The following is a 27,834-nucleotide window of genomic DNA, read 5'->3' as shown; positions in this document are numbered from 1 at the left end:
CTGCCCCTATGTACAGGAATATAACTACTATAATACTGTCCCTATGTACAAGAATATAACTATTATAATACTGCTCCTATGTACAAGAATATAACTACTATAATACTGCCTCCTATGTACAAGAATATAACTACTATAATACTGCTCCCTATGTACAAAAATATAACTACTATAACACTGCCCCCTATGTACAAGAATATAACTACTATAATACTGCCCCCTATGTACAAGAATATAACTACTATAATACTGCCCCTATGTACAAGAATATAACTACTATAATACTGCTCCCTATGTACAAGAATATAACTGCTATAATACTGCTACTATGTACAAGAATATAACTACTATAATACTGCTCCTATGTACAAGAATATAGCTACTTTAATACTGCTCCTATGTACAAGAATATAACTACTATAATACTGCTCCTATGTACAAGAATATAACTACTATAATACTGCTCCTATGTACAAGAATATAACTACTATAATACTGTCCCTATGTACAAGAATATAACTACTATAATACTGTGCCTATGTACAAGAATATAACTACTATAATACTGCTCCTATGTACAAGAATATAACTACTTTAATACTGCTCCTATGTACAAGAATATAACTACTATAATACTGCTCCTATGTACAAGAATATAACTACTATAATACTGCCGCTATGTACAAGAATATAACTACTATAATACTGCCCCTATGTACAAGAATATAACTACTATAATACTGCCCCTATGTACAAGAATATAACTACTATAATACTGCTCCCTATGTACAAGAATATAACTACTATAATACTGCCTCCTATGTACAAGAATATAACTACTATAATACTGCTCCTATGTACAAGAATATAACTACTATAATACTGATCCTATGTACAAGAATATAACTACTATAATACTGCCCCTTATGTACAAGAATATAACTACTATAATACTGCTCCTATATACAAGAATATAACTACTATAATACTGATCCTATGTACAAGAATATAACTACTATAATACTGCCCCCTATGTACAAGAATATAACTACTATAATACTGCTCCTATGTACAAGAATATAACTACTATAATACTGATCCTATGTACAAGAATATAACTACTATAATACTGCCCCCTATGTACAAGAGTATAACTACTATAATACTTCCTCCTATGTACAAGAATATAACTACTATAATACTGCTCCTATGTACAAGAATATAACTACTATAATACTGCTCCTATGTACAAGAATATAACTACTATAATACTGCTCCTATGTACAAGAATATAACTACTTTAATACTGCTCCTATGTACAACAATATAACTACTATAATACTGCTCCTATGTACAAGAATATAACTACTATAATACTGCCCCCTGTGTACAAGAATATAACTACTATAATACTGCCCCTATGTACAAGACTATAGCTACTATAATACTGCCGCTATGTACAAGAATATAACTACTATAATACTGCCCCCTGTGTACAAGAATATAACTACTATAATACTGCCCCCTATGTACAAGAATATAACTACTATAATACTGCCCCCTATGTACAAGAATATAACTACTATAATACTGCTCCTATGTACAAGAATATAACTACTATAATACTGCTCCCTATGTACAAGAATATAACTACTATAATACTGCTCCCTATGTACAAGAATATAACTACTATAATACTGCCCCCTATGTACAAGAATATTGTTAGAACCTTGCTCTTAGGTTTTTTCCTTTGCTGGTCACATGACCTCGTTGGCCTATTTAATCCTGCTCCGCCCTTCTGGCTTTGCTGGACTTCATTGTATAACTACTTTCTAGCTAGCCTGTGCTCTGTATCTAACTCTGTTAGTTTGCTTGGTCTACGGACCTCAGTGTTCTATATATTTTGTTTGTTTGTCTGTCTGCTACTATTTCTGTTAGGAGGTGTCCCATTTTCTTCCCAGTCCTTAGTACTTGTAGGGATTCCTTCCCCACATCTATAGGTCTCCGTACAGACTAGCTTAGGACTTTAGCAGGTCTGATTGCAGGATCAGGTTCCCTGTTACATCGTAGGGATTCAGCTGAGTTCTATCGTAGGGACAGATTTCCTCTCTTTCCTTAGCTCTGGTAGCAGAACATAACAAATATAACTACTATAATACTGTTCTTATGTGCAAGACTATAACTACTATAATACTGTTCTTATGTACAAGAATATAACTACTATAATACTGCCCCTATATACAAGAATATAACTACTATAATACTGCCCCCTATGTACAAGAATATAACTACTATAATACTGTCCCCTATGTACAAGTATATAACTACTATAATACTGCCCCCTATGTACAAGAATATAACTACTATAATACAGCTCCTATGTACAAGAATATAACTACTATAATACTGCCCCCTGTGTACAAGAATATAACTACTATAATACTGCCCCTATGTACAAGAATATAACTACTATAATACTGCTCCCTATATACAAGAATATAACTACTATAATACTTCTCCTATGTACAAGAATATAACTACTATAAAACTGCCCCTATGTACAAGAATATAACTACTATAATACTGCTCCTATGTACAAGAATATAACTACTATAAAACTGCCCCCTATGTAGAAGAATATTACTACTATAATACTGCCTCTATGTACAAGAATATAACTACTATAATACTGCCCCTATGTACAAGAATATTACTACTATAATACTGCCCCTATGTACAAGAATATAGCTACTATAATACTGCCGCTATGTACAAGAATATAACTACTATAATACTGCCCCTATGTGCAAGAATATAACTACTATAATACTGCTCCTATGTACAAGAATATAACTACTATAATACTGCCCCCTGTGTACAAGAATATAACTACTATAATACTGCTCCCTATATACAAGAATATAACTACTATAATACTGCTCCTTTGTACAAGAATATAACTACTATAATACTGCTCCTATGTACAAGAATATAACTACTATAATACTGCCCCTATGTACAAGAATATAACTACTATAAAACTGCCCCCTATGTACAAGAATATAACTACTATAATACTGGCCCCTATGTATAAGAATATAACTACTATAATACTGCTCCTTTGTACAAGAATATAACTACTATAATACTGCTCCTATGTACAAGAATATAACTACTATAATACTGCCCCCTATGTACAAGAAAATAACTACTATAATACTGCTCCTATGTACAAGAATATAACTACTATAATACTGCCCCCTATGTACAAGAATATAACTACTATAATACTGCCCCCTATGTACAAGAATATTACTACTATAATACTGCCCCCTATGTACAAGAATATAACTACTATAATACTGCTCCTATGTACAAGAATATAACTACTATAATACTGCCCCCTATGTACAAGAATATAACTACTATAATACTGCCCCCTATGTACAAGAATATAACTACTATAATACTGCCCCCTATGTACAAGAATATAGCTACTATAATACTGCCGCTATGTACAAGAATATAACTACTATAATACTGCCCTTATGTACAAGAATATAACTACTATAATACTGCTCCTATGTACAAGAATATAACTACTATAATACTGCCCCCTGTGTACAAGAATATAACTGCTATAATACTGCCCCTATGTACAAGAATATAACTACTATAATACTGCTCCTATGTACAAGAATATAACTACTATAATACTGCCCCCTGTGTACAAGATTATAACTGCTATAATACTGCCCCTATGTACAAGAATATAACTACTATAATACTGCTCCTATGTACAAGAATATAACTACTATAATACTGCTCCCTATATACAAGAATATAACTACTATAATACTGCTCCTATGTACAAGAATATAACTACTATAAAACTGCCCCCTATGTACAAGAATATAACTACTATAATACTGGCCCCTATGTATAAGAATATAACTACTATAATACTGCCCCCTATGTACAAGAATATTACTACTATAATACTGCCCCTATGTACAAGAATATAGCTACTATAATACTGCCGATATGTACAAGAATATAAATACTATAATACTGCCCCTATGTACAAGAATATAACTACTATAATACTGCTCCTATGTACAAAAATATAACTACTATAATACTGCCCCCTGTGTACAAGAATATAACTACTATAATCCTGCTCCCTATATACAAGAATATAACTACTATAATACTGCTCCTATGTACAAGAATATAACTACTATAAAACTGCCCCCTATGTACAAGAATATAACTACTATAATACTGGCCCCTATGTATAAGGATATAACTACTATAATACTGCTCCTATGTACAAGAATATAACTACTATAATACTGCCCCCTATGTACAAGAATATAACTACTATAATACTGCTCCTATGTACAAGAATATAACTACTATAATACTGCTCCTATGTACAAGAATATAACTACTATAATACTGCTCCCTATATACAAGAATATAACTACTATAATACTGCTCCTATGTACAAGAATATAACTACCATAAAACTGCCCCCTATGTACAAGAATATAACTACTATAATACTGGCCCCTATGTATAAGAATATAACTACTATAATACTGCTCCTATGTACAAGAATATAACTACTATAATACTGCCCCCTGTGTACAAGAATATAACTACTATAATACTGCCCCTATGTACAAGAATATAACTACTATAATACTGCTCCTATGTACAAGAATATAACTACTATAATACTGCCCCTATGTACAAGAATATAACTACTATAATACTGCTCCTATGTACAAGAATATAGCTACTATAATACTCCTCCTATGTACAAGAATAGAACTACTATAATACTGCTCCTTTGTACACGAATATAACTACTATAATACTGCCCCTATGTACAAGAATATAACTACTATAATACTGCTCCTATGTACAAGAATATAGCTACTATAATACTCCTCCTATGTACAAGAATAGAACTACTATAATACTGCTCCTATGTACAAGAATATAACTACTATAATATTGCCCCCTATGTACAAGAATATAACTACTATAATACTGCTCCCTATGTACAAGAATATAACTACTATAATACTGCTCCTATGTACACAAATATAACTACTATAGTACTGCTCCTACGTACAAGAATATAACTACTATAATACTGCTCCCTATGTACAAGAATATAACTACTATAATACTGCCCCTATGTACAGGAATATAACTACTATAATACTGTCCCTATGTACAAGAATATAACTATTATAATACTGCTCCTATGTACAAGAATATAACTACTATAATACTGCCTCCTATGTACAAGAATATAACTACTATAATACTGCTCCCTATGTACAAAAATATAACTACTATAACACTGCCCCCTATGTACAAGAATATAACTACTATAATACTGCCCCCTATGTACAAGAATATAACTACTATAATACTGCCCCTATGTACAAGAATATAACTACTATAATACTGCTCCCTATGTACAAGAATATAACTGCTATAATACTGCTCCTATGTACAAGAATATAACTACTATAATACTGCTCCTATGTACAAGAATATAGCTACTTTAATACTGCTCCTATGTACAAGAATATAACTACTATAATACTGCTCCTATGTACAAGAATATAACTACTATAATACTGCTCCTATGTACAAGAATATAACTACTATAATACTGCTCCTATGTACAAGAATATAACTACTATAATACTGTCCCTATGTACAAGAATATAACTACTATAATACTGTCCCTATGTACAAGAATATAACTACTATAATACTGCTCCTATGTACAAGAATATAACTACTTTAATACTGCTCCTATGTACAAGAATATAACTACTATAATACTGCTCCTATGTACAAGAATATAACTACTATAATACTGCCGCTATGTACAAGAATATAACTACTATAATACTGCCCCTATGTACAAGAATATAACTACTATAATACTGCCCCTATGTACAAGAATATAACTACTATAATACTGCTCCCTATGTACAAGAATATAACTACTATAATACTGCCTCCTATGTACAAGAATATAACTACTATAATACTGCTCCTATGTACAAGAATATAACTACTATAATACTGATCCTATGTACAAGAATATAACTACTATAATACTGCCCCTTATGTACAAGAATATAACTACTATAATACTGCTCCTATATACAAGAATATAACTACTATAATACTGATCCTATGTACAAGAATATAACTACTATAATACTGCCCCCTATGTACAAGAATATAACTACTATAATACTGCTCCTATGTACAAGAATATAACTACTATAATACTGATCCTATGTACAAGAATATAACTACTATAATACTGCCCCCTATGTACAAGAATATAACTACTATAATACTTCCTCCTATGTATAAGAATATAACTACTATAATACTGCTCCTATGTACAAGAATATAACTACTATAATACTGCTCCTATGTACAAGAATATAACTACTATAATACTGCTCCTATGTATAAGAATATAACTACTATAATACTGCTCCTATGTACAAGAATATAACTACTATAATACTGCTCCTATGTACAACAATATAACTACTATAATACTGCTCCTATGTACAAGAATATAACTACTATAATACTGCCCCCTGTGTACAAGAATATAACTACTATAATACTGCCCCTATGTACAAGACTATAGCTACTATAATACTGCCGCTATGTACAAGAATATAACTACTATAATACTGCCCCCTGTGTACAAGAATATAACTACTATAATACTGCCCCCTATGTACAAGAATATAACTACTATAATACTGCCCCCTATGTACAAGAATATTGTTAGAACCTTGCTCTTAGGTTTTTTCCTTTGCTGGTCACATGACCTCGTTGGCCTATTTAATCCTGCTCCGCCCTTCTGGCTTTGCTGGACTTCATTGTATAACTACTTTCTAGCTAGCCTGTGCTCTGTATCTAACTCTGTTAGTTTGCTTGGTCTACGGACCTCAGTGTTCTATATATTTTGTTTGTTTGTCTGTCTGCTACTATTTCTGTTAGGAGGTGTCCCATTTTCTTCCCAGTCCTTAGTACTTGTAGGGATTCCTTCCCCACATCTATAGGTCTCCGTACAGACTAGCTTAGGACTTTAGCAGGTCTGATTGCAGGATCAGGTTCCCTGTTACATCGTAGGGATTCAGCTGAGTTCTATCGTAGGGACAGATTTCCTCTCTTTCCTTAGCTCTGGTAGCAGAACATAACAAATATAACTACTATAATACTGTTCTTATGTGCAAGACTATAACTACTATAATACTGTTCTTATGTACAAGAATATAACTACTATAATACTGCCCCTATATACAAGAATATAACTACTATAATACTGCCCCCTATGTACAAGAATATAACTACTATAATACTGTCCCCTATGTACAAGTATATAACTACTATAATACTGCCCCCTATGTACAAGAATATAACTACTATAATACTGCTCCTATGTACAAGAATATAACTACTATAATACTGCCCCCTGTGTACAAGAATATAACTACTATAATACTGCCCCTATGTACAAGAATATAACTACTATAATACTGCTCCCTATATACAAGAATATAACTACTATAATACTTCTCCTATGTACAAGAATATAACTACTATAAAACTGCCCCTATGTACAAGAATATAACTACTATAATACTGCTCCTATGTACAAGAATATAACTACTATAAAACTGCCCCCTATGTAGAAGAATATTACTACTATAATACTGCCTCTATGTACAAGAATATAACTACTATAATACTGCCCCCTATGTACAAGAATATTACTACTATAATACTGCCCCTATGTACAAGAATATAGCTACTATAATACTGCCGCTATGTACAAGAATATAACTACTATAATACTGCCCCTATGTGCAAGAATATAACTACTATAATACTGCTCCTATGTACAAGAATATAACTACTATAATACTGCCCCCTGTGTACAAGAATATAACTACTATAATACTGCTCCCTATATACAAGAATATAACTACTATAATACTGCTCCTTTGTACAAGAATATAACTACTATAATACTGCTCCTATGTACAAGAATATAACTACTATAATACTGCCCCTATGTACAAGAATATAACTACTATAAAACTGCCCCCTATGTACAAGAATATAACTACTATAATACTGGCCCCTATGTATAAGAATATAACTACTATAATACTGCTCCTTTGTACAAGAATATAACTACTATAATACTGCTCCTATGTACAAGAATATAACTACTATAATACTGCCCCCTATGTACAAGAATATAACTACTATAATACTGCTCCTATGTACAAGAATATAACTACTATAATACTGCCCCCTATGTACAAGAATATAACTACTATAATACTGCCCCCTATGTACAAGAATATTACTACTATAATACTGCCCCCTATGTACAAGAATATAACTACTATAATACTGCTCCTATGTACAAGAATATAACTACTATAATACTGCCCCCTATGTACAAGAATATAACTACTATAATACTGCCCCCTATGTACAAGAATATAACTACTATAATACTGCCCCCTATGTACAAGAATATAGCTACTATAATACTGCCGCTATGTACAAGAATATAACTACTATAATACTGCCCCTATGTACAAGAATATAACTACTATAATACTGCTCCTATGTACAAGAATATAACTACTATAATACTGCCCCCTGTGTACAAGAATATAACTGCTATAATACTGCCCCTATGTACAAGAATATAACTACTATAATACTGCTCCTATGTACAAGAATATAACTACTATAATACTGCTCCCTATATACAAGAATATAACTACTATAATACTGCTCCTATGTACAAGAATATAACTACTATAAAACTGTCCCCTATGTACAAGAATATAACTACTATAATACTGGCCCCTATGTATAAGAATATAACTACTATAATACTGCCCCCTATGTACAAGAATATTACTACTATAATACTGCCCCTATGTACAAGAATATAGCTACTATAATACTGCCGATATGTACAAGAATATAAATACTATAATACTGCCCCTATGTACAAGAATATAACTACTATAATACTGCTCCTATGTACAAAAATATAACTACTATAATACTGCCCCCTGTGTACAAGAATATAACTACTATAATCCTGCTCCCTATATACAAGAATATAACTACTATAATACTGCTCCTATGTACAAGAATATAACTACTATAAAACTGCCCCCTATGTACAAGAATATAACTACTATAATACTGGCCCCTATGTATAAGAATATAACTACTATAATACTGCTCCTATGTACAAGAATATAACTACTATAATACTGCCCCCTATGTACAAGAATATAACTACTATAATACTGCTCCTATGTACAAGAATATAACTACTATAATACTGCTCCTATGTACAAGAATATAACTACTATAATACTGCTCCCTATATACAAGAATATAACTACTATAATACTGCTCCTATGTACAAGAATATAACTACTATAAAACTGCCCCCTATGTACAAGAATATAACTACTATAATACTGGCCCCTATGTATAAGAATATAACTACTATAATACTGCTCCTATGTACAAGAATATAACTACTATAATACTGCCCCCTGTGTACAAGAATATAACTACTATAATACTGCCCCTATGTACAAGAATATAACTACTATAATACTGCTCCTATGTACAAGAATATAACTACTATAATACTGCCCCTATGTACAAGAATATAACTACTATAATACTGCTCCTATGTACAAGAATATAACTACTATAATACTGCCCCCTATGTACAAGAATATAACTACTATAATACTGCCCCCTATGTACAAGAATATAACTACTATAATACTGCTCCTATGTACAAGAATATAACTACTATAATACTGCCCCCCTATGTACAAGAATATAACTACTATAATACTGCCCCCTATGTACAAGAATATAACTACTATAATACTGCTCCTATGTACAAGAATATAACTACTATAATACTGCTCCCTATGTACAAGAATAACGACTATAATACTGCCCCCTATGTACAAGAATATAACTACTATAATATTGCTCCTATGTACAAGAATATAACTACTATAATACTGCTCCTATGTACAAGAATATAACTACTATAATACTGCCCCCTATGTACAAGAATATAACTACTATAATACTGCTCCTATGTACAAGAATATAACTACTATAATACTGCTCCTATGTACAAGAATATAACTACTATAACACTGCCCCTATGTACAAGAATATAACTACTATAATACTGCTCCTATGTACAAGAATATAACTACTATAATACTGCCCCTATGTACAAGAATATAACTACTATAATACTGCCCCCTATGTACAAGAATATAACTACTATAATACTGCTCCTATGTACAAGAATATAACTACTATAATACTGCCCCTATGTACAAGAATATAACTACTATAATATTGCTCCTATGTACAAGAATATAACTACTATAATACTGTCCCCTATGTACAAGAATATAACTACTATAATACTGCCCCTATGTACAAGAATATAGCTACTATAATACTGCTGCTATGTACAAGAATATAACTACTATAATACTGCCCCTATGTACAAGAATATAGCTACTATAATACTGCCGCTATGTACAAGAATATAACTACTATAATACTGCCCCTATGTACAAGCATATAACTACTATAACACTGCTCCTATATACAAGAATATAACTACTATAATTCTGCCCCTATGTACAAGAATATAACTACTATAATACTGCTCCTATGTACAAGAATATAACTACTATAATACTGCCCCTATGTACAAGAATATAACTACTATAATACTGCTCCTATGTACAAAAATATAACTACTATAATACTGTCCCCTATGTACAAGAATATAACTACTATAATACTACCCCTATGTACAAGAATATAACTACTATAATACTGCTCCTATATACAAGAATATAACTACTATAATACTGCCCCTATGTACAAGAATATAACTACTATAATACTGCTCCTATGTACAAGAATATAACTACTATAATACTGCCCCTATGTACAAGAATATAACTACTATAATACTGCTCCTATGTACAAAAATATAACTACTATAATACTGTCCCCTATGTACAAGAATATAACTACTATAATACTGCCCCTATGTACAAGAATATAACTACTATAATACTGCTCCTATATACAAGAATATAACTACTATAATACTGCTCCTGTGTACAAGAATATAACTACTATAATACTACCCCTATGTACACATGTAGTAGTGGGGAAAGAAGTAGATTCTTGCTGGCGCTGGAGGAGTTAAAAGAGAATGTTCCGGATGGTTCGATGTCTCTGGGCTGTAGTTGGGTGCAGTTAGGGGCTTAGCTGTGATAATTCAGCCAGTAGAGAACCTAGTGCCATGATGGAGCATAGAAGGTGCCTGACGCTTGTTTCTGATATATTTCCTTGTGGGCTGTAGTACTGTCTGTAGGGTGCCAGAGTGAGTAGGGGCTACCGCTCGCCCTCGACTACCTCGCTGAGGCTCCTTACACACGTAGCCCTTGGATTATTGTCACAGCTGCGGCTCCGGTTACCTGTGTGATTCCTGAGCTTCCAGCGCTGGGAATATTGGATCCTGTTCCACAGACGCTGCCTATAATTCCGGATAAGATGTTCCCGATCCCCTCCATGCTGATCCCTCGATTACATGAATGTGAAGGGAGCGGTGGACAGTTCAACAACCGAGCACAAAGGATGTAAGAGCCCAGAGAAGTCAGACTGCTGACGGCGGCCATCGCTGCCCCCACACCGGCTGTCTCCAGACTGAGATGCGGCCACCCCAGCGCTCCTGTGTAGTCAGAGATCAGAGGTTAGTGTGTACAGGGACATATCAGGCGGATAGTGATCAGAGGGGTCAGCCACAAGTGTGGGACCACCTATACCAACACTGGCTCAGCAGAGAGTATCACACAGGAGAGGATTAGATACAGCTCAGCAGACAGTATCACACAGGATAGGATTAGATACACAGCTCAGCAGACAGTATCACACAGGAGAGGATTAGATACACGGCTCAGCAGACAGTATCACACAGGATAGGATTAGATACACGGCTCAGCAGTCAGTATGACACAGGATAGGATTAGATACACAGCTCAGCAGACAGTATCACACAGGATAGGATTAGATACACAACTCAGCAGACAGTATCACACAGGATAGGATTAGATACACAGCTCAGCAGACAGTATCACACATGATAGGATTAGATACAGCTCAGCAGACAGTATCACACAGGATAGGATTAGATACACGGCTCAGCAGACAGTATCACACAGGATAGGATTAGATACACGGCTCAGCAGTCAGTATCACACAGGATAGGATTAGATACACGGCTCAGCAGACAGTATCACACATGATAGGATTAGATACACGGCTCAGCAGACAGTATCACACAGGATAGGATTAGATACACGGCTCAGCAGACAGTATCACACATGATAGGATTAGATACACGGCTCAGCAGACAGTATCACACAGGAGAGGATTAGATACAGCTCAACAGACGGTATCACACAGGAGAGGATTAGATACACGGCTCAGCTGACAGTATCACACAGGAGGGGATTAGATACACGGCTCAGCAGACAGTATCACACAGGAGAGGATTAGATACAGCTCAACAGACGGTATCACACAGGAGAGGATTAGATACACGGCTCAGCAGACAGTATCACACAGGATAGGATTAGATACACAGCTCAGCAGACAGTATCACACATGATAGGATTAGATACACAGCTCAGCAGACAGTATCACACAGGATAGGATTAGATACACGGCTCAGCAGACAGTATCACACATGATAGGATTAGATACACAGCTCAGCAGACGGTATCACACAGGAGAGGATTAGATACACGGCTCAGCAGACAGTATCACACATGATAGGATTAGATACACGGCTCAGCAGACAGTATCACACATGATAGGATTAGATACACAGCTCAGCAGACAGTATCACACAGGATAGGATTAGATACACGGCTCAGCAGACAGTATCACACATGATAGGATTAGATACACGGCTCAGCAGACAGTATCACACAGGAGAGGATTAGATACAGCTCAACAGACGGTATCACACAGGAGAGGATTAGATACACGGCTCAGCTGACAGTATCACACAGGAGGGGATTAGATACACGGCTCAGCAGACAGTATCACACATGATAGGATTAGATACAGCTCAACAGACGGTATCACACAGGAGAGGATTAGATACACGGCTCAGCAGACAGTATCACACAGGATAGGATTAGATACACAGCTCAGCAGACGGTATCACACAGGAGAGGATTAGATACACGGCTCAGCAGACAGTATCACACATGATAGGATTAGATACACGGCTCAGCAGACAGTATCACACATGATAGGATTAGATACACAGCTCAGCAGACAGTATCACACAGGATAGGATTAGATACACGGCTCAGCAGACAGTATCACACATGATAGGATTAGATACACGGCTCAGCAGACAGTATCACACAGGAGAGGATTAGATACAGCTCAAAAGACGGTATCACACAGGAGAGGATTAGATACACGGCTCAGCAGACAGTATCACACAGGATAGGATTAGATACACAGCTCAGCAGACGGTATCACACAGGAGAGGATTAGATACACGGCTCAGCAGACAGTATCACACATGATAGGATTAGATACACGGCTCAGCAGACAGTATCACACATGATAGGATTAGATACACAGCTCAGCAGACAGTATCACACAGGATAGGATTAGATACACGGCTCAGCAGACAGTATCACACATGATAGGATTAGATACACGGCTCAGCAGACAGTATCACACAGGAGAGGATTAGATACAGCTCAACAGACGGTATCACACAGGAGAGGATTAGATACACGGCTCAGCTGACAGTATCACACAGGAGGGGATTAGATACACGGCTCAGCAGACAGTATCACACATGATAGGATTAGATACACGGCTCAGCAGACAGTATCACACATGATAGGATTAGATACACAGCTCAGCAGACAGTATCACACAGGATAGGATTAGATACACGGCTCAGCAGACAGTATCACACATGATAGGATTAGATACACTGCTCAGCAGACAGTATCACACAGGAGAGGATTAGATACAGCTCAACAGACGGTATCACACAGGAGAGGATTAGATACACGGCTCAGCAGACAGTATCACACAGGATAGGATTAGATACACAGCTCAGCAGACGGTATCACACAGGAGAGGATTAGATACACAGCTCAGCAGACGGTATCACACAGGAGAGGATTAGATACACGGCTCAGCTGACAGTATCACACAGGAGAGGATTAGATACACGGCACAGCAGACAGTATCACACAGGAGAGGATTAGATACACGGCTCAGCTGACAGTATCACACAGGAGAGGATTAGATACACAGCTCAACAGACGGTATCACACAGGAGAGGATTAGATACACGGCTCAGCAGACAGTATCACACAGGATAGGATTAGATACACGGCTCAGCAGACAGTATCACACAGGAGAGGATTAGATACACAGCTCAGCAGACAGTACCACACAGGATAGGATTAGATACACGGCTCAGCAGACTGTATCACACAGGATAGGATTAGATACAGCTCAGCAGACAATATCACACAGGAGAGGATTAGATACACGGCTCAGCAGAGAGTATCACACAGGATAGGATTAGATACGCAGCTCTGTAGAGAGTATCACACAGGATAGGATTAGATACACGGCTCAGCAGACTGTATCACACAGGGCAGGATTAGATACACGGCTCAGCAGACGGTATCACACAGGAGAGGATTTGATGCACAGCTCAGCAGACAGTATCACACAGAATAGGATTAGATACACGGCTCAGCAGACTGTATCACACAGGATAGGATTAGATACAGCTCAGCAGACAGTATCACACAGGATAGGATTAGATACACGGCTCAGCAGACTGTATCACACAGGATAGGATTAGATACAGCTCAGCAGACTGTATCACACAGGAGAGGATTAGATACAGCTCAGCAGACGTTATTACACAGGAGAGGATTAGATACAGCTCAGCAGACAGTATCACACATGATGGGATTAGATACAGCTCAGCAGACTGTATCACACAGGAGAGGATTAGATACAGCTCAGCAGACGGTATCACACAGGAGAGGATTAGATACAGCTCAGCAGACGGTATCACACAGGAGAGGATTAGATACAGCTCAGCAGACAGTATCACACAAGATGAGATTAGATACATGGCTCAGCAGACAGTATCACACAGAAGAGGATTAGATACAGCTCAGCAGACGGTATCACACAGGAGAGGATTAGATACATGGCTCAGCAGACGGTATCACACAGGATAGGATTAGATGCACGGCTCAGCAGACAGTATCACACGGGATAGGATTAGATACAGCTCAGCAGACAGTATCACACAGGAGAGGATTAGATACATGGCTCAGCAGACGGTATCACACAGGATAAGATTAGATACACTGCTCAGCAGACAGTATCACACAGGAGAGGATTAGATACAGCTCAGCAGACGGTATCACACAGGATAGGATTAGATACACGGCTCAGCAGAGAGTATCACACAGGATATGATTAGATACAGCTCAGCAGACGGTATCACACAGGAGAGGATTAGATACACGGCTCAGCAGACTGTATCACACAGGATAGGATTAGATACAGCTCAGCAGACGGTATCACACAGGAGAGGATTAGATGCACAGCTCAGCAGACAGTATCACACAGGATAGGATTAGATACAGCTCAGCAGACTGTATCACACAGGAGAGGATTAGATACAGCTCAGCAGACGTTATTACACAGGAGAGGATTAGATACAGCTCAGCAGACAGTATCACACATGATGGGATTAGATACACAGCTCAGCAGACAGAATCACACAAGAGAGGATTAGATACATGGCTCAGCAGACTGTATCACACAGGAGAGGATTAGATACAGCTCAGCAGACGGTATCACACAGGAGAGGATTAGATACAGCTCAGCAGACAGTATCACACATGATGAGATTAGATACATGGCTCAGCAGACAGTATCACACAGAAGAGGATTAGATACAGCTCAGCAGACGGTATCACACAGGAGAGGATTAGATACACAGCTCAGCAGACGGTATCACACAGGAGAGGATTAGATACAGCTGAGCAGACGGTATCACACAGGAGAGGATTACATACAGCTCAGCAGACAGTATCACACAGGAGAGGATTAGATACAGCTGAGCAGACGGTATCACACAGGAGAGGATTAGATACAGCTCAGCAGACGGTATCACACAGGAGAGGATTAGATACAGCTCAGCAGACGGTATCACACAGGAGAGGATTAGATACAGCTCAGCAGACGGTATCACACATGATGGGATTAGATACATGGCTCAGCAGACAGTATCACACAGGGTAGGATTAGATACACAGCTCAGCAGACAGTATCACACAGGATAGGATTATATACACGGCTCAGCAGACGGTATCACACAGGAGAGGATTAGATACACGGCTCAGCAGACTGTATCACACAGGAGAGGATTAGATACACGGCTCAGCAGACGGTATCACACAGGAGAGGATTAGATACAGCTCAGCAGACGGTATCACACAGGAGAGGATTAGATACAGCTTAGCAGACGGTATCACACATGATGGGATTAGATACATGGCTCAGCAGACAGTATCACACAGGGTAGGATTAGATACACAGCTCAGCAGACAGTATCACACAGGATAGGATTAGATACACGGCTCAGCAGACGGTATCACACAGGAGAGGATTAGATACACGGCTCAGCAGACGGTATCACACAGGATAGGATTAGATACACGGCTCAGCAGACAGTGTCACACAGGAGAGGATTAGATACATGGGTCAGCAGACAGTATCACACAGGAGAGGATTAGATACAGCTCAGCAGACAGTATCACACAGGATAGGATTAGATACACGGCTTAGCAGACAGTATCACACAGGATAGGATTAGATACACGGCTCAGCAGACAGTATCACACAGGATAGGATTAGATACATGGCTCAGCAGACAGTATCACACAGGAGAGGATTAGATACACAGCTCAGCAGACAGTATCACACAGGATAGGATTAGATACACTGCTCAGCAGACAGTATCACACAGGATAGGATTAGATACATGGCTCAGCAGACAGTATCACACAGGATAGGATTAGATACATGGCTCAGCAGACAGTGTCACACAGGATAGGATTAGATACATGGCTCAGCAGACAGCATGACACAGGAGAGGATTAGATACACGGCTCAGCAGACAGTATGACACAGGAGAGGATTAGATACATGGCTCAGCAGACAGTATCACACAGGATAGGATTAGATACATGGCTCAGCAGTCAGCATGACACAGGAGAGGATTAGATACACAGCTCAGCAGACAGTATGACACAGGAGAGGATTAGATACACAGCTCAGCAGACAGTATCACACAGGATAGGATTAGATACACGGCTCAGCAGACAGTATCACACAGGATAGGATTAGATACACGGCTCAGCAGACAGTATCACACAGGAGAGGATTAGATACACGGCTCAGCAGACAGTATCACACAGGATAGGATTAGATACACGGCTCAGCAGACAGTATCACAAAGGAGAGGATTAGATACATGGCTCAGCAGACAGTATCACACATGATAGGATTAGATACACGGCTCAGCAGACGGTATCACACAGGAGAGGATTAGATACACGGCTCAGCAGACGGTATCACACAGGAGAGGATTAGATACACGGCTCAGCAGACGGTACCACACAGGATAGGATTAGATACACAGCTCGGCAGACAGTGTCACACAGGAGAGGATTAGATACACGGCTCAGCAGACAGTATCACACAGGATAGGATTAGATACACGGCTCAGCAGACAGTATCACACAGGATAGAATTAGATACACGGCTCAGCAGACAGTATCACACAGGACAGGATTAGATACACAGCTCAGCAGACAGTATCACACAGGATAGGATTAGATACACGGCTCAGCAGACAGTATCATACAGGATAGGCTTAGATACACAGCTCAGCAGACAGTATCACACAGGATAGGATTAGATACACAGCTCAGCAGACAGTATCACACATGATAGGATTAGATACACAGCTCAGCAGACAGTATCACACAGGATAGGCTTAGATACACAGCTCAGCAGACAGTATCACACAGGATAGGATTAGATACACGGTTCAGCAGACAGTATCATACAGGATAGGCTTAGATACACAGCTCAGCAGACAGTATCACACAGGATAGGATTAGATACACGGCTCAGCAGACAGTATCATACAGGATAGGCTTAGATACACAGCTCAGCAGAGAGTATCACACAGGATAGGATTAGATACACGGCTCAGCAGACAGTATCACACAGGATAGGATTAGATACACGGCTCAGCAGACGGTATCACACAGGATAGGATTAGATACACGGCTCAGCAGACGGTATCACACAGGAGAGGATTAGATACACGGCTCAGCAGACTGTATCACACAGGAGAGGATTAGATACACGGCTCAGCAGACGGTATCACACAGGAGAGGATTAGATACAGCTCAGCAGACGGTATCACACAGGAGAGGATTAGATACAGCTTAGCAGACGGTATCACACATGATGGGATTAGATACATGGCTCAGCAGACAGTATCACACAGGGTAGGATTAGATACACAGCTCAGCAGACAGTATCACACAGGATAGGATTAGATACACGGCTCAGCAGACGGTATCACACAGGAGAGGATTAGATACACGGCTCAGCAGACGGTATCACACAGGATAGGATTAGATACACGGCTCAGCAGACAGTGTCACACAGGAGAGGATTAGATACATGGGTCAGCAGACAGTATCACACAGGAGAGGATTAGATACAGCTCAGCAGAGAGTATCACACAGGATAGGATTAGATACACGGCTTAGCAGACAGTATCACACAGGATAGGATTAGATACACGGCTCAGCAGACAGTATCACACAGGATAGGATTAGATACACGGCTCAGCAGACAGTATCACACAGGATAGGATTAGATACATGGCTCAGCAGACAGTATCACACAGGAGAGGATTAGATACACAGCTCAGCAGACAGTATCACACAGGATAGGATTAGATACACTGCTCAGCAGACAGTATCACACAGGATAGGATTAGATACATGGCTCAGCAGACAGTATCACACAGGATAGGATTAGATACATGGCTCAGCAGACAGTATCACACAGGATAGGATTAGATACACGGCTCAGCAGACAGCATGACACAGGAGAGGATTAGATACACGGCTCAGCAGACAGTATCACACAGGAGAGGATTAGGTACATGGCTCAGCAGACAGTATGACACAGGAGAGGATTAGATACATGGCTCAGCAGACAGTATCACAAAGGAGAGGATTAGATACACGGCTCAGCAGTCAGTATCACACAGGATAGGATTAGATACACGGCTCAGCAGACAGTATCACAAAGGAGAGGATTAGATACATGGCTCAGCAGACAGCATGACACAGGAGAGGATTAGATACACAGCTCAGCAGACAGTATCACACAGGATAGGATTAGATACACGGCTCAGCAGACAGTATCACAAAGGAGAGGATTAGATACATGGCTCAGCAGACAGTATCACACAGGATAGGATTAGATACACGGCTCAGCAGACGGTATCACACAGGAGAGGATTAGATACACGGCTCAGCAGACGGTATCACACAGGAGAGGATTAGATACACGGCTCAGCAGACGGTACCACACAGGATAGGATTAGATACACAGCTCGGCAGACAGTGTCACACAGGAGAGGATTAGATACACGGCTCAGCAGACAGTATCACACAGGATAGGATTAGATACACGGCTCAGCAGACAGTATCACACAGGACAGGATTAGATACACAGCTCAGCAGACAGTATCACACAGGATAGGATTAGATACACGGCTCAGCAGACAGTATCACACAGGACAGAATTAGATACACGGCTCAGCAGACAGTATCACACAGGACAGGATTAGATACACAGCTCAGCAGACAGTATCACACAGGATAGGATTAGATACACGGCTCAGCAGACAGTATCATACAGGATAGGCTTAGATACACAGCTCAGCAGACAGTATCACACAGGATAGGATTAGATACACAGCTCAGCAGACAGTATCACACAGGATAGGATTAGATACACGGCTCAGCAGACAGTATCATACAGGATAGGCTTAGATACACAGCTCAGCAGACAGTATCACACATGATAGGATTAGATACACAGCTCAGCAGACAGTATCACACATGATAGGATTAGATACACGGTTCAGCAGACAGTATCATACAGGATAGGCTTAGATACACAGCTCAGCAGACAGTATCACACAGGATAGGATTAGATACACGGCTCAGCAGACAGTATCATACAGGATAGGCTTAGATACACAGCTCAGCAGACAGTATCACACAGGATAGGATTAGATACATGGCTCAGCAGACAGTATCACACAGGAGAGGATTAGATACACGGCTCAGCAGACAGTATCACACATGATAGGATTAGATACACGGTTCAGCAGACAGTATCACACAGGATTGGATTAGATACACGGTTCAGCAGACAGTATCACACAGGAGAGGATTAGATACACAGCTCAGCAGACAGTATCACACAGTAGAGGATTAGATACACAGCTCAGCAGGCAGTATCACACAGGATAGGATTAGATACACGGCTCAGCAGACAGTATCACACATGATAGGATTAGATACACGGTTCAGCAGACAGTATCACACAGGAGAGGATTAGATACACAGCTCAGCAGACAGTATCACACAGTAGAGGATTAGATACACAGCTCAGCAGGCAGTATCACACAGGATAGGATTAGATACACCGCTCAGCAGACAGTATCACACAGGATAGGATTAGATACACAGCTCAGCAGGCAGTATCACACAGGAGAGGATTAGATACACAGCTCAGCAGGCAGTATCACACAGGTGAGGATTAGATACACAGCTCAGCAGACAGTATCACACAGGATATGATTAGATACACAGCTCAGCAGACAGTATCACACAGGATAGGATTAGATACACGGCTCAGCAGACAGTATCACACAGGATAGGATTAGATACACGGCTCAGCAGGCAGTATCACACAGGATAGGATTAGATACAGCTCAGCAGACAGTATCACACAGGATAGGATTAGATACACGGCTCAGCAGACAGTATCACACAGGAGAGGATTAGATACATAGCTCAGCAGAGAGTATCACACAGGAGAGGATTAGATACACAGCTCAGCAGACAGTATCACACAGGAGAGGATTAGATACACAGCTCAGCAGACAGTATCACATGATAGGATTAGATACACAGCTCAGCAGGCAGTATCACACAGGAGAGCATTAGATACACGGCACAGCAGACGGTATCACACAGGAGAGGATTAGATACACGGCTCAGCAGACGGTATCACACAGGAGAGGATTAGATACACGGCTCAGCAGGCAGTATCACACAGGATAGGATTAGATACACGGCACAGCAGACAGTATCACACAGGATAGGATTAGATGCACGGCTCAGCAGACAGTATCACACAGGAGAGGATTAGATACACGGCTCAGCAGACAGTATCACACAGGATAGGATTAGATACACGGCTCAGCAGACGGTATCACACAGGAGAGGATTAGATACACAGCTCAGCAGGCAGTATCACACAGGATAGGATTAGATACACGGCTCAGCAGACAGTATCACACAGGATAGGATTAGATACATGGCTCAGCAGACAGTATCACACAGGAGAGGATTAGATACACGGCTCAGCAGACGGTATCACACAGGAGAGGATTAGATACACGGCTCAGCAGGCAGTATCACACAGGATAGGATTAGATACACGGCTCAGCAGACAGTATCACACAGGATAGGATTAGATACACAGCTCAGCAGACGGTATCACACAGGAGAGGATTAGATGCACGGCTCAGCAGACAGTATCACACAGGATAGGATTAGATACACAGCTCAGCAGACAGTATCACACAGGATAGGATTAGATACACAGCTCAGCAGACAGTATCACACAGGATAGGATTAGATACACAGCTCAGCAGGCAGTATCACACAGGATAGGATTAGATACACGGCTCAGCAGACAGTATCACACAGGAGAGGATTAGATACACGTCTCAGCAGACAGTATCATACAGGATAGGATTAGATACACCGCTCAGCAGACAGTATCACACAGGATAGGATTAGATACACAGCTCAGCAGACAGTATCACACAGGAGAGGATTAGATACAGCTCAGCAGACGGTATCACACAGGATAGGATTAGATACACGGCTCAGCAGACGTTATCACACAGGAGAGGATTAGATACAGCTCAGCAGACAGTATCAGACAGGATAGGATTAGATACAGCTCAGCAGACAGTATCAGACAGGATAGGATTAGATACACAGCTCAGCAGACAGTATCACACAGGAGAGGATTAGATACAGCTCAGCAGACAGTATCAGACAGGATAGGATTAGATACACAGCTCAGCAGAAAGTATCACACAGGAGAGGATTAGATACAGCTCAGCAGACAGTATCACACAGGAGAGGATTAGATACAGCTCAGCAGACAGTATCACACAGGAGAGGATTAGATACACAGCTCAGCAGACAGTATCACACAGGAGAGGATTAGATAGACAGCTCAGCAGACAGTATCACACAGGATAGGATTAGATACACAGCTCAGCAGACAGTATCACACAGGAGAGGATTAGATACACAGCTCAGCAGACAGTATCACACAGGAGAGGATTAGATACACAGCTCAGCAGACAGTATCACACAGGATAGGATTAGATACACAGCTCAGCAGACAGTATCACACAGGATAGGATTAGATACACAGCTCAGCAGACAGTATCACACAGGAGAGGATTAGATACACAGCTCAGCAGACAGTATCACACAGGAGAGGATTAGATACACAGCTCAGCAGACAGTATCACACAGGATAGGATTAGATACACAGCTCAGCAGACAGTATCACACAGGAGAGGATTAGATACACGGCTCAGCAGACAGTATCACACAGGAGAGGATTAGATACACAGCTCAGCAGACAGTATCACACAGGAGAGGATTAGATAGACAGCTCAGCAGGCAGTATCACACAGGATAGCATGGTTCTACCAGGATATGGGAAATAAAGCCATGGTGCCGGTCCGGTGAGGTTCCCGGTGGGCGCAGACGGCGGATTCTCCGTAGTGATCGCTGACGTGTTCTGGACCGGACAGACGTCACTTGGAAACTCCACGGGATCAGAAGCCCAGAAACTGCAGACGATCCAGGTGCAGGAGACGGGGAGGAAGAGCTGAGGAGCAGCAGAGAGCGGTGATGTCTATGTGACAGCAGGAATGCCCTGGGCGGATAGTAGTCACCTGCGGACACTTACGGAGAGCATGCGGAGTACGGGCGCGTATCTCTTCTCCTCCCCTGCCCGGGGACACAGAGGCAGGTGCACACAGCGGAGGGTTTGTGACAATAGTCCACTGACTGCAATGAGGCTGCAACACAAGAAACATCAATCAGAACCTAAGAATGACGATAAACATCAGGACCCGGTCATCACATCTGTACGGAACCAGCAGGGGCAGCAGAATTATGACTTCAGCTCTGGATGTCATTCAAGTATAAGACATAATGAGAGTGCAGAATTTGAAATGCAGCTCTGGATGTGACTTGAGTAAAAGAGATGACGTCACTGCAGAATTGTAATTGAACCTTTGACTGGATTATACTATATAAGATGTAAAAGCAGAATTGTGAATGCAGCTCTGAATGTCACTCAAGTATAAGATTTAATGTCAATGCAGAATTGTGAATACAGCTCTGGATGTGACTAGAATATATGATATGATGTAACTGAATGATTTCCTCTTGCAGCTACAGAAGTTATAAATGCAGCTCTAGATGGGATTAGAGTATTAATCCTCCTTTTGCTAACAGGTAAAATATTTGGAGAACTCACCTCATGGAGATCCCCCAGTTGGAGGCACAGAGTGTGGCCGCAGGTTTGTAGCAGGAAAGTCCGATAATGGAGAGCACTGGTGCAAGGACCATAGGGCCACAGAACTGCAAAATCCAACCCCAGAGTCCAGAGACTCCAAACAGAACCTGCAGGAGTCCAGAGACGAGCAGAGCCCCCGACACCTGCAGAAAACAGATTGTAATAGTGGCCTGCGGATTCAGGACTGGCCGGTCCTGCAGATCAGCTCCCAGTCACTTCATTAGGAGCTGAGCTGCAGTACCTGTGAATGGCCACTACACAGTGTGTGGCGCTATGCTGTTTGACTTCGTTCACTGTTTACATCAATTTTTCATCAATATTTAAACTTCCTTAAAAAAAAAAGAGAGACATTTTCTACCTGATAGAAATGTCTTACTGACCTCTCTGATTGGCCGGAGGTCATTGTCCCGCAGTTCACATGACATTTCTGTGCAATGTATGAGACCTCGATCATCTGGAAAGAGAACAGTGCAGTGACACAATGTATCATATGTTATCTCAGTGATACATGTGGTGATGCAGATGAGACTCACCCGCTCCAGCATTGTATCTGCTGAGGATGATGGCCGGGATGAGCAGCTCGAAGGTCGGGGTCTGCACCAGGGGTAACCTGGGAAAAAGATTGTCAGCACCGGTCCTGCCAAATGATCGCTCATGCTCTGCGGACCACTAAACAGTTCTCGTCAGTCCCTGCCGCAAAGATGAGAACGCCATTTGCCAGAAATACCTTCATCAGGAGATTTGATGAACTCTTACCTAATTTTCTAATATATGGCTTTCAATTTCTCACTATTTTCAAGCTCTCTGCTTGCTGTCAGTGAATGGGAACACTTTTTTTTGTTACAAAACCTGATCAGATGTAAAACTTTTGACAGCTGAGGTTTTGTTACAATTGTCTGAGCTAAGTGACTGCGAATCCATACCAACATGGTGCATAGGACTGTCCCGAGTAGGTACACCCTGTTGTGGTGGGATGGCTTTTATGCTGTTTTTGATCAAAAACGGTGTGTACTAAGTCCCCGATGTCATTTACATGCACTGTTACTACTTACTTACAAGCAGGGTATATGCTCATTTGGTTTCTATCTTGGGTTTTGTCTGTTAAATGGCCACAGTGTGAACACGCTGTTATACCTTGAATGAATACCAACGTATGCTCCGGCTCATTCCATTGGTTTTGTTAAACATGATACATTGTAGCAAAAACTGCATCAGAACAGGAGAGAGATTTGTGCTGCTGAGGTTCCAATCTCCATAGAATGATAGAAAAGAGCTTGCAAATAGTCATGATTATAAGTCATTTCATGTACACAGCTCCGATGCACACCAACATCGAAATTATCTTGGAGGGGTCAACCATAACTCCCAAGCGGCACGCCCGCTGCCTTGGGGTCATATTCGACACTAACCTTTCCTTTACTCCCTATATCCGATCACTCACTCGCTCTTGTCACCTGCATCTTAAAAACATCTCCAGAATCCGATCTTTTCTCACTTTGGAAACTGCTAAAACTCTTACTGTCGCTCTTATTCACTCTCGTCTGGACTACTGCAACTCTCTTCTGATCGGTCTCCCTCTTACCAAAATTTCCCCTCTCCAATCTGTCCTGAATGCGGCAGCCAGGGTCGTATTTCTGTCCAGCCGCTTCACCGATGCCTCCACCTTGTGCCAGTCATTACACTGGTTACCCATTCGCTACAGGGTCAAATATAAACTCATTGCTCTCACCCACAAAGCTCTCCACAGTTCTGCACCACCTTATATCAACTCTCTCATCTCAGTCTATCGTCCTACACGTGCCCTCCGTTCCACAAATGACCTAAGGCTAACATCCCCCATAATCCGAACCTCGCACTTCCGTCTCCAAGACTACTCTCGTGCTGCGCCAGTTCTCTGGAATGCTCTACCTCAGACGATCCGATTGATGCCTAGCTCCGATGTCTTCAAGCGCGCTTTAAAAACCCATCTCTTTAAACAAGCCTACCATCTCAAATACCCAGTAAACTAACTTTCCCCTGTTCCCTCCTGAATACTACTCAGAATCTGCTCCCTACTGTTCATCTGTTTCTACACCCTCCATGCACACGATAACTGCACTCGGTAATTGAGTATTGCACTTTAACATACGTGCTGATGACCGGATCATGCAGCTTTATATGATAATCCCGACTTATTATAATTGCCTGACCTGAAATAACAAGCACTTTCCACCTATTGTGTCCCCCCATTTCCGTGTAGAATGTAAGCTTGCGAGCAGGGACCTCACTCCTGATGTAACTGTTAAACTGTCTCACCTTGTATTGAATTTATTGTTTGTACATGTCCCTGCTTAATTGTAAAGTGCTGCGGAATATGTTGGCGCTATATAAATAAAAATTATTATTATTATTATTATATTATTATAATGTGTCACCACCATCAAGCCTTTTGTGGTCTGCTCACACAGCTACAATCTTTTCTCTCCGTGCCGCACTTTATGCTAATATACATTTAGTAGGTTATGGGATCGTGAAATATCACTACTGTACTGACTACACAAGGATTATTTATAGTCGGTTATCAAGGAGTCACATAGTCTGCATAGGAGCTGCATACACAAACTGGTAAATCATTTAGAATCAAGGCCAAAGTAGAGAATGTTGCATTTACTTTATCAACCCTAGAAGACAAATAGATCTTAATATAATATTACTACACAGGAATTGTTTATAGTCTGTAACAAGGGGAGTCATATTGCTATGCATAGGAGCTGTATACACAAAACAACAGAAGATTTAGAGTCAAGACCAAGACTTTATAAATCAGATTCACATCTGCAGCCCAAACAGAAAACCATTGAACATATTTAACAGACAAAAGCTATGTTTCAACAATATTAAAAAAATTATTGGGCACCGCCATGGGTTACAATGCGGTGCCATCTTCTCCAAATGTTGTTATAGATGACCCCAATGTCTCAGATTCCATACAGATCTGTACAGTCACGGTGCACAGTACACACAGACTCTGTAGATCCTGCATTGTGTTCTCCCTGGTACAGGAATGGTGCTCACAAAACAGAGAAACAAGAGGAAAACTGCAGTGCAGGCACAAAGTGCGGACAGTCTCCTGACAAAGCAAGTTGGGTGATAGTACGACCTTTGTATTATAAAGAGGTCACCGTGACACTAGAATTATCCTGCAATAGATTAAAAGGGACTTCCCCCCGAAAGACTAGGCCCACCTCTGAGACCGGCATCGCTCTGGAGATCCGGCGGAGATGCAGGCTCTCTGGAATTGAGAAGTGGCTGAAAACAATTTTCAGATCATGAGCGCTCTATAAATTTTTGAGAGTGCACACTGGAGCCCCGTTTTATAGATCCTGCTCTGTCACATGTATGTCATACATTGGGTGCGGGTGCATGGAGTGGATCCGGAGCTGAGCCCACTCCATAGAGGGAAAGGTGCCGACTCTGTTACACTGCCGGAGCCGGCCTTTAACAGCAGCGATCAAACCACCTAATGCCAGTGTCAATCTGTGAATGACGTTACCGTGTAATTTTTACCATAAAATAAATGCTGTA

At 40.2% G+C, this 27,834-nt stretch overlaps 1 protein-coding gene across 1 annotated transcript in view; it reads right to left on the bottom strand.

Moving 5' to 3' along the window:
• The window catches only part of SLC23A3 (solute carrier family 23 member 3), a 55,059-nt gene that overhangs the window by 14,469 nt on the left and 12,756 nt on the right, over positions 1–27,834 (bottom strand). Inside the window, exons 4-9 of the mRNA XM_073647370.1 lie at positions 24,804–24,880; positions 24,651–24,724; positions 24,232–24,413; positions 23,656–23,767; positions 23,394–23,574; positions 11,658–11,911 (exon numbers count right to left, since the gene is read on the bottom strand). Coding sequence (XP_073503471.1) covers positions 11,658–11,911; positions 23,394–23,574; positions 23,656–23,767; positions 24,232–24,413; positions 24,651–24,724; positions 24,804–24,880 — 880 coding nt within the window. The remainder of the gene's footprint in view (positions 1–11,657; positions 11,912–23,393; positions 23,575–23,655; positions 23,768–24,231; positions 24,414–24,650; positions 24,725–24,803; positions 24,881–27,834) is intronic.

The sequence above is a fragment of the Phyllobates terribilis genome, unplaced genomic scaffold (genome assembly GCF_046119375.1).
Source record: "Phyllobates terribilis strain yellow unplaced genomic scaffold, ASM4611937v1 Scaffold_9__5_contigs__length_417890890, whole genome shotgun sequence".
NCBI lineage: Eukaryota > Metazoa > Chordata > Amphibia > Anura > Dendrobatidae > Phyllobates > Phyllobates terribilis.
Note: the sequence above shows the minus strand (reverse complement) of the source record. Positions and strands in the feature narration are given on the sequence as shown.